The sequence below is a fragment of the Cajanus cajan genome, chromosome 2 (genome assembly GCF_000230855.2).
Source record: "Cajanus cajan strain Asha chromosome 2, NIPB_CcT2T_4, whole genome shotgun sequence".
In the NCBI taxonomy this organism is placed as follows: domain Eukaryota; kingdom Viridiplantae; phylum Streptophyta; class Magnoliopsida; order Fabales; family Fabaceae; genus Cajanus; species Cajanus cajan.
Genome location: NC_138518.1, coordinates 74,997,929 through 75,008,461, shown reverse-complemented (window position 1 = coordinate 75,008,461; position 10,533 = coordinate 74,997,929). Strand labels below are relative to the sequence as shown.

At 26.1% G+C, this 10,533-nt stretch overlaps 1 protein-coding gene across 1 annotated transcript; it reads right to left on the bottom strand.

Annotated features, from left to right (window-relative positions):
- Nucleotides 1-6,033: 6,033 nt before the first annotated feature.
- TET2 (tetraspanin2) lies at nt 6,034-8,341 on the bottom strand. Its single transcript, XM_083069060.1, has 2 exons — nt 7,746-8,341; nt 6,034-6,594 (listed from the first exon to the last, which is right to left on the bottom strand). The coding sequence occupies exons 1-2, from the start codon at nt 8,247-8,249 to the stop codon at nt 6,283-6,285; spliced, it is 816 nt and encodes a 271-aa protein (XP_082925186.1). The 5' UTR covers nt 8,250-8,341; the 3' UTR covers nt 6,034-6,282.
- Between the last annotated feature and the right edge of the window lie 2,192 nt (nt 8,342-10,533).

Below are 10,533 nucleotides of genomic sequence, written 5' to 3'. Positions count from 1 at the left end.
ATAAAAATATTTTTTTAAAATGATTTATAATTTATAATCATCCATATATATAAATTAAAATAATTATCTTCAGTGAGAATATTATTACAAATTATTTTAACAAGAGTGTTTGTAGTTATTTTTGTCAACAAAAATATTTTATAAATATTTCCTAATTTCTTATTACTTTTAATCAATTATTTTTTATTTTTAAATTTATTTTTAATATTTAATTGTTTAAAAATTAAAAATTTATTATATTATAATATAAATTATTTATCATAAATTAAAATTTTAATTTATATGATAAAAAATATCTATTTATAAATTTTAATTATAACATAAATTTGTATTTTCAAAAATATCTATTATAAACTTATAAAATAAAATAAAAAATTGATATATACATTACTAAAATGCTAATAATAAACAAAAAAAAAATGTTACATCCTCCGGAAGAATAAACCAAAAAATTAATTGAGCACACACATCATAAAAGTTGAACGGTAAAAATAATAACAAATGTTAATTTTTTATTCAGTATTTTGATATATGATTCGAAGGATATAGCATATCTTATAAACAAACATAAATCAATTTTTTGTTTTGAAAAACTCTAAAAAAAATACTGTAATTAGTAAATTATTTTACATCAAAATTACTTCTTTTTAATCACTTGATATATAAATTAAAATATTCTTATTTTGTAAATATTTTACTCTTTACACTTTTTTTTACGTTCATTAGAATACTCTCCTCTTATATAAAATTTTCCACTCCTATGACATGTATTTGATAATAATAAATTTCAAACAATAACAAAAATAAGTTAATAATGTGTTTGAGAATATATTTTTAACATTTATTTAGAAAATATATTTTTCTCTTATCTACAATCTGTTACATTTTTTTATACATAAAATATATCTTATATGCACTTGATATTGATAATTATTTTAAATAAAATTCATTCAAATAATAATTCAGCAATCTAATAATTATTAAATTTTAAAAAAATAAGTTATGATGATAATTCAATTTTACAAATCTAACTTATAAAATGATAATTATTCACAATTTATATAAATTATATTGACTTCATTAGATCATTAATCTCTGACACACTATTTCACAATAACGGTTGATCATTTCCAATATGAAATTTATAGGATTTGACATATGAAAATAATCTAATAAAAATCTTATAGTGAGTGATTTAATAAGATTAATAATAAGAATGGTTAAAATACACTCCAATATAATTTTTAAAAAGTGGATCAAAATATAATTCAACGTTTCAAAATCAGTTTATAAAAATGATAATTAATTCTCGGTTATATATACTAATATTATGCTCACAAATTATTGAACTTGGGATTTCCAACATTAAGAAAATTTTCCAATTATGATTAACTCGTGTTGTGCATGCTACGGACTATGGTACATGTTTTGTTTTAAAAGCCAATACATTAAGTATCGTAGTATAAAGAGAGTATCATATATTTTATTCAAAGAATATAATATTGGGAAATGGTGTCCATATTCATTTGTTTTTTTTATTGTATTGCATCCTATCCTATTGGAGAATATAGGTAGAAACAAAAATTAAGTCATGTTTGAAACATTGACCTAAATTTGGTTTCACATGAGCACGTGAAGTAAAATGTAATAATTCAGCTGACTCGTGAGATTACAAGTCAAGCCTTACACACTTAAAAATATTTACCAAAAAAAAAACTTAAATAGTTCCCACTCTATTTTAGTGATAATACTCTAATTTTCAGACGTTATCAGGAAAATTTTCTTAACAACCACGCATGTATAATTTTTTTTATTTTTTTTACTTCTATAATTTATCAAACACTATTCAATCACGTTAAAAATATTTTACATTTTGACTACTGCTACATACTTCCTCATATTCATACTTTCTTGTTCAGATGTGTTGGGCTGGGCCTTTTTCAGTCTTTGTGATACAAATTCTTTCACATTTTTTATCCTTACAAATTTTAAGGTAAATTCAACGAAACCATGTTTTTCTAAAATATAAAAGTTACAATATCAATGAGAACTCAGTGATCTAGCAGAAGAGGTGTAAATGTCCACAAAATAGATGTCCATATTTAATACACAGCCATCTCAAACTAAATTGTGCAAAAAATATTTGTAAGAAATAAAAAGATAATGACAATATCCAAAATTCTATCTATTATCTTGCATGAGAATTTAGTCTGAAAATATAAAATTTACTTCTTTTTGTTTTTTTTATGACATCCAAATTAAAAGTGTTTTTTTTATAAAAATTAATTTAAAATATGTTTTGCACTATTTTTTTTTTTACAATAAATACTCTTAATTAAAGTTATTTATTTTAATTCAGTACCATTTCTGGTCTTGAATATAAAACAAAAATAATCACATGAACATTAAATATAAATGAATTTCAACTAATTTAATCTTATTTAATGTTATAATTTTTAAAATATCTTTCATTTAATTGAGATTTTATTTTCAATGACTTGTCTTCCCTTTTTGATATTAAGTTCTAATGAAGGGTAGTTCAGGAAAAAAAAGAATAAAATGAAATTGATGCAATTAAATGATGTTAATATTTTTTTTAACAAGTTTATATTTTTTTGTGCTTACACGTGAGTATTTTCTTTTTCTGTAGGGAAGATTACAAAGAGGTTAGCCCTCATTTTCTTTGGTATATATATATATAGAGGGATCCGTTTACTCTAGGAGTAACTCTAGTTAAACTTACTCCGTTTAATAACTCATGTTCTATATCAAATTTTAACGATCTAATCGTTGAATTTAAAGTTCTTAATGCATAAATTAAGTTTACAAATTTTTAGAAAATTTGAAAATTATTTAATATTTCATTTCATTAATTCAAATTGATGGATAATTATAAAATCATTTCATACATTGATTTTAATTAATGAAATAAAGTATCAAATGATTTTCAAAATTTTTAAAAATTTACAGATTTGATCTGTGCATTAAAAACTTTAAATTCAATGGTTGAATCGTTGAAATTTGATGTAGAACATGAGTTATTGAACGGAATAAGTCATAGATACTCCTAAAGTAAATAGATCTCTCCTCTCTCACACACGCAGATACACAGACATACACAATTTTATCTTATTTTATGACATCATTTTTAAAATACTTTTCATTTAATCGAAAGTGCATTTCACAATTTTATCTTATTTTATGACATCATTTTTAAAATACTTTTCATTTAATCGAACGTGCATTTTTTTATCTGACATATTAATTTTCAACGAATGATAATTTAAGGAAATATTTTTTTAATAAAATTAGATAATGTTAACTAATTTTCTTAATTAAATGAATTAACTTTTTAATTAATAAAATTAATAACTTTTTTCAATGAACTAACTTGCTGGAAAAAAAAAACTAACTTTCTTAATTTTTTTTTATGTTTCTATTGGAGGCGGGAAGAAATATTTCATTTCATAGTCATAGAAAGCTCTTTGTTTTTTATATATATTTAATTCTTATAGTGTGTTTGGATGAGAAATTTTACAAATAGTGTGTTTGGATGAGAAATTTTACAAATTTAAGGAATTTTAAATTCTTGGTATTTGAATTACTTTGATTTCAATTTCTATCATTCTTAAAATATTTTGTTTGGATGAGTCAATTCAAATTTCTTAAATTTTAAATTGTTAGGTTGAATATGATAATTTGATTCCATCATAGTAAAATTGATTTTAAAAATATATTTATATGTTGAGATTTTTAAATTAAATTGTATAAAAATAAATATTAATCCATTTTTAAATATTTAATAATTTTAAAAATTAATATAAGATAATATTTAATAATTTTAAAAATATTTTTAAATATCCAATAATTAAAAGAATGAAGAGATAAGATAAAATATATAGGTGAAATAAGAAAAACAAATATGAGGAATTTCAAATTCTCCCATTTTTTGGAGAATTTGAAATTTTACTATTTTAAGGAATTTCACAAATGCTTGGATTTCAAATTCCTCATCCAAACACACTAAGGTTTCAACTAAACTAACGATAAATGGCTCCATTGTCTATAACCCCGGGTTCTCTGATCTCAGTTCCTGTATTCGTTATGTACTCTTGTAACAGAGATGTAGATCAAACTGTGAATTTCTACCCATTAACTCCTTCCATTTCAAAATAATGTCGCTGATGGTAAAATAGTAAAATTTCAAATCCAAGCATTTGTGAAATTCCTTAAAATAGTAAAATTTCAAATTCTCCAAAAAATGGGAGAATTTGAAATTCCTCATATTTGTTTTTCTTATTTCACCTATATATTTTATCTTATCTCTTCATTCTTTTAATTATTGGATATTTAAAAATATTTTTAAAATTATTAAATATTATCTTATATTAATTTTTAAAATTATTAAATATTATCTAATATTAATATTTAAAATTATTAAATATTTAAAAATGGATTAATATTTATTTTTATAAAATTTAATTTAAAAATCTCAACATATAAATATATTTTTAAAATCAATTTTACTATGATAGAATCAAATTATCATATTCAACCTAACAATTTAAAATATAAGAAATTTGAATTGACTCATTCAAACAAAATATTTTAAGAATGATAGAAATTGAAATCAAAGTAATTCAAATACCAAGAATTTAAAATTCTTTGAATTTGTAAAATTCCTCATCCAAACACACTATGAAGGTTTTTTATATAGTTAAAAAGAAAAAAGTCATTAAATGTTTACAATTAAGTTTTTGCTTAAATGTTTACAATTTTAATTTGAGAAGAATATTGTATCCTTTTACTTCATTGATATTCCTTCTTTTCACTTAATGAAAGTGCTAAAAGCCCTAAAAGATGTAGATGAAGTTAGAAAAAAAATTAAAGTCTTTTTTTTTTTTTTGAAATAACATTATTTAGAACAATTGAAATGACAATTAATTTTTGTAGGTATTCAAATCATTCTAAAATACAAAAGAAGAAAAAGAGACAAAAAAACTACATTATAGTGAAGACTGTACTACGCATGTCAGCATTAAGCATTGAAACCAAAGATAGATGACAAAACTCCCATTTGGTCCACGAGGTAGTAGATGATGAACTTTTCTTAGCCAACCAATCTACACATTGGTTCTCCTACCTCAAAATATGATTGAAGGCAAGATTCCAATTTCTACACATGTATTAGTCAATGTTGTTCAAGATTGAACCATAAAGATATTATTGAGAATGTTTTCCCGAAATCATTTGTAGAGTCAACTGAGAATCAAACTCAGAAATAACAATTCTAAATCCCATATTTCAGACTATTTGAAACCCATGGTAGATAATCATAAGTTTAACACTCATATTCATTGCTATCCTAATATACCCTAAAAATCCAATCTTTTAATGACCATGGGAATCTCTAATAAATCCATCGAAATTTGAAACTCCCGAGTCGCTTATAGAACTGCCATCAATATTTACCTTGATAAAACTCTCGTGAAGATGACCAAAATACAAAACGTTGATCCGTATTTCTGATTATGAACTTACCTGATTAAATCATGTTGTAAATTCGACTGGTTATATAAAAAAATGAATAAATAAATACTCCTATATTAAGAGTGCATGCAAACCATTTTTTTAACGGCACATGCAAACCATTTATTTTAACAATGTTTTGGTGTATAAGAAAATTAACCATAATTTGAATTATCTAATAATTTCTCAAACGCCCCTTCAATTCATGCAATGTATACAAAATATTCATCTATGAATATCGTCCATTGAGTCATGTAGTCCGATAGAGATTTTGGAAACTGTGTTGCACTATATTTAACATAAATTGAACTGAGTAATGTTTCTTGTATTCTACTACTGCGACCATCCAAAGAATACGCGTCCGTTGATGGGGGATCTTAGAGCATCAAAATTCAAAAGCACTCACTTTTTTTTACAATCGGTGGTGTCGGTGCATGCCCTCTTAGTTCTTGTCATTTATCAAATCAAGTGTATAAAAAAGTGAATACCGCGTACGCACATGCATGTCATAAAGGTAATTACATAGCTGCATTAAGTAGCGAAAGAAAAATATACAATAACAATTGAATACATTATAATAATGTAATCATACGGTGAGAGGAGAGATAATTAGAATATTGTACTCTCTGTTTTCCTTAGCATGCAACGAAACACGTATTACTTCCAAACGCCAAAAAGGAATAAATATATACACTAGAGAGTAGAGAGAAAAAGGCTCAACGGAGTTACAGAGACGCGAAAGAAAGGTAAAGATCAAACCCAACCCTGTTTGTAACGGTTGAAGAGGTCTTCAGTTTGGGCATTCCTGAAGGCACTACAAGCGATGACATAGACCCAAATGAGGACCACCACAGCCACTATGAGAATGATATTTGCTTTTCTCCATTCTTTTCTCAGGTTTCCCAATAGACCAGCCTTGCACGCATCGCAGTTGTAGCATAGTTGATTCTGGTCATTGCTCCACAAATAACAATCTGGATCAGCCGTAGGATTCGCAGGGTTTGTCCATAGTATTGGGCTTACATAGTTGTACCCACAAGCAGTGGGAGGTTTGCAACACCCTGACTGTAACACCAATCAAACCAATTTATTTAATAAAACATGACACTAATTAATAGTCTAAAACAACTACCAAACCACACCACTATAATGTAACTTTTTATCTTCCTGTGCAATAACGACAAGACATTATTGATCTTGACTATTCTTAGCTGATTAATTTAATAGGGTCAAATTTTGCATTATTTCTCTACATGTGAATTTCAGCTGCATAGACCTTTCCGGGGCTCAATTATACCGGAAAGGCCCCACACAGCACTAATGTATGGTCATCCACGCTGGTAATAAGGATGTGTCTAATGTCTTCTACTAATCATGCATTCTCAAGTCACGCTGATTTTAAGACATCAAAATTCATGTAAAATGCGGTTAGATTTATTTCATGGACCTCGGTGTTCTGCCAATAAGTCAGATTATGGTGCGTGGTGCTTGTTAGGTGTTAAAGCTTAAATTCCAAACAAAAATTTGACAATTTTATATTTTTTTACCTAAAGCATGTTCAGATGAGCATAGCCCCAGTATGTAGTGTAGAGTTTCAACATAATCCAAGTTGAATAGGAATCTCCATTGGTCCCATTTAGAAAGCGGTGCACAATTTCACACTATCCTTTCCCAACCACCGTCACAATCGAGTAACTTGACAACTAACCCTTGGGACATAGATACACTGTAGGTTCCTCATTCAAGGAATCCTTTATTCTTATCAGAATCTAATATATGTTGGAGTTCAAGTTCAAGTGTGAAGAATCAGAGTTGAATATATTAAATATTATATAAATTTACCTATTTAATATAAATTCTGTTGTAGTATTAATTTTACTTATGTAACTTACTCATCACTATATATTATGATAATTTTATTTATATAACTTACTTACTATCTATCATGTGGAGTGTTAAAAACTAGCCAACAATAAAAACATGGAATTAAAAAAAAGCTTGTAGATCCAGGGTTAGTTGGATATGCGGATTCTGTAAAAATCCTTTTCCTTGTTCTAATTCAAGAGCCCTAGCTAGTTGGATCTGAAATTGCGGCATTGAAAGCGTTGTAAGATGGTGTGATGTGATGTGGTGGGGGTGTAGGAATAAAAGTGAAGGTGAAGATAGTAAGAGTATGTTAATTAATTATAATATAATTTGAATTTGTAAATACGTACCTGTAAGGGGGAGATATGAGAGTTGAAGAATTGATGAGCAGTGAGGTAATTCTGGGCGAGCTTAGTGCAAACATCAGAAGCAGCCAAACAGGGCCTTATCTTGCGCCAGCTTCCGGAGGCGGTGACGTGGTTGCGGAGCCAGGCGGAGAAGGCGTGGAGGCGGTACTCCTTGAAGGGTGTTCCGGGGACATGGTAGGCTCCGTTGGGTCTGGTGACGACGAAGGCGAAGACGAGGAGGATGAGGAGGAGGGCGATGAGGAGCGCCATGGAGAAGAGGTAGAGAGCCAAGAGGCCCTGTTTGTTCCAGTAGGCACCGACGAAGCCCGCGAGGGAGACGAGGAGGATGAGGAGGCCGATGATGACGATGGGCCACCGGAAGTTGGTGATGCACTCGTTGGCGGGGTTGGAGGCCAGCCAAATGCCGGAGGCTATGATGGGTATCGAAGCGAGGGTCGCTATCAAGTTCAGAATTGCGGTGATGTTGTTGCTAACCCCCATGACCATCTCACAACACAAGGAACTCAATCTCACTCTCCACCCTCACTCTATCTATAATTAATTAGACACAACACTCTTGTTCCAATCCCCATTTCATCCATACATTATTATTATTGAGCTTGCTTAAAATATAATTAAAAATGTGTCAAAAATATTATTTTTAAAATTAGACCAATCAATTTGTCTAACCAGTTTGCTAATTTAATTATCTAATAACTAACAACAACTCACATGTTTTATAATCTGCACAAACTGATCCAACAAGTCCAAAACTAGTAAAATTCTAGTTTAAACTGGTCCGAATTATTTTTTTTAATTTCAAATTTAATTTAAAATAATTAATTAGAATAAAATAACAGATTTAATAAGATTTATGAATTGAAATAAACTATTTTATCAGTTTTTAATATTTTTCTTATAAGATATAACTTAATCATTTTTCTCTTTTTTGATCCGTTCCTGGAGTATCCATTGTCGATAGACGTGACTAATCTCCTCGCTACGTTGGAGACACCTCAAAGGGTGAGATAACTGACCTAAGATTTAACACAGCTACATACACAAGGCAGGATTTGAACCACTGACCTTGCTTAAGCGTGGATCAACCCCTACCACTGAACCACACGTTTGAGATTATTTAATCATTTTTATTAGTTTACGATTTTAAGTTTTTATAATTTATATTATATTAATTTAACACTTTTTAATTAAAAATGAGTCTAACGAAATAACAAAAAATTTCTTAAAAAATTAATATTAGACTACTTTATGTGCTGTTATAAGGATTCGTTTTCACGCGAATTTGATTATATTTAGACTCTTTTCGATTAGAACATCGTTGGGGGTCCATAATTTTTTTTATAATTGAATCAAATTACTTGTTAAATCAATCTAAAATGATTCATGAAAATTATGTTTCAAAGAAAAAAAAATCGTTATTTTATAGGAATCAGACTCACTTAATTAAAAAAAAAAGGAATAAAATTAACATTTTAAAAGATAAATTTTTTAAAAAATAATTTATATTATATATATAAAAGGAAGATATCAAATTACACTATTGTAAATTTTATTAATTATTACATCAAATTTCAATAATTTAAAGTACTTGATTAAAAACAAATTATTAATTTTATATAAATTGTATTTCTACATTTCATTTATTTTTATAGAAGTTGGTTGTTTTTACTTTCAATTGGATATGTATGATTTAAATATCTAAAATTATTTGAAATATTTGAAAAAAAACATTTTATAAAAAATTAAACATGTTTTTCAAATTTTGAATAATCTCTAACCTATTAGATTTAAAAACTAACCTTTTTATCTGGGTTCACACACACACACAAAAATAGTGAACCTGACCCATTCTACATTAAAAGAATTTAATTGATTATTTTTACTTAGATTTGTTTTAAATGGCAGTAAGTATGTCTCTCATTTTACTCTATGCATTTTTTTTTTTTTATCAATTTCAAATCTTGATATTTTTTAAGGAAACATTTAGTAAAAGAAAAGTTTTTCATACATTAAAATTATGATTTATTTGAATAGTTAAAATCTCTTTCGTCAGTAAGAAAGATTCTCGTAAATATCTATATAAGTTTCTTAATTATGAATTAAAGACTTTAATATGTGGTTACAATAGAACTTTTCCTAAGTATATAAGTATTTTTTTTCAAATATACTCTTATTAAAATAACTTCCTTAGATATATTTCATTACTCAATTTTATTACAAATGTAACACTCAATTAAAATTTTGTATGATTTAATTATTTTTTTAAAGATAATAAAATTTAATTATATATAAATAAATTATATATATAATAATATTTGCATTTGATTAAATTTCAAACCATATTAAAATAACAATTAAAATATAAATTAAAATGGTTTATCATAACAAGAAAAAAGGAAAATTAACACTAAAAATAAAAATAAAAATTGAAATATCAGTAAACTTCAAAGTAAAAAAAAGAAATAACGTGATTTAAAAGTGATAAAATGAATTATTTTTTCATTTAATAAATAAGAAAATACTTTATAAAAAAAATAATAAAATATTATATAATTATTTAAAGGTAAATGTTTAGAATTATTAATGTAATACATGCGTTGCATGGTATAACTAAAATTAAAAATATATTAAATTATATAATTTTATAGAAAAACTAATGAAACATGAGATTAAAAATATCTTTATAATGAGAAAATGATTTATTAATAAATAGGTATACATTATTAAGGTAAAGTAAGAATATTAATAGTTATAAGAAATTAATAAAAAG

Bases quoted from the DNA above. Each gene is read 5' to 3' on its own strand.
- TET2 (XM_083069060.1), bottom strand. From the start codon at position 8,249: ATGGTCATGGGGGTTAGCAACAACATCACCGCAATTCTGAACTTGATA. The intron at 6,595-7,745 runs GTACGTATTTAC...TTGGTGTTACAG, and splicing joins CTCATATCTCCCCCTTACAG to TCAGGGTGTTGCAAACCTCC.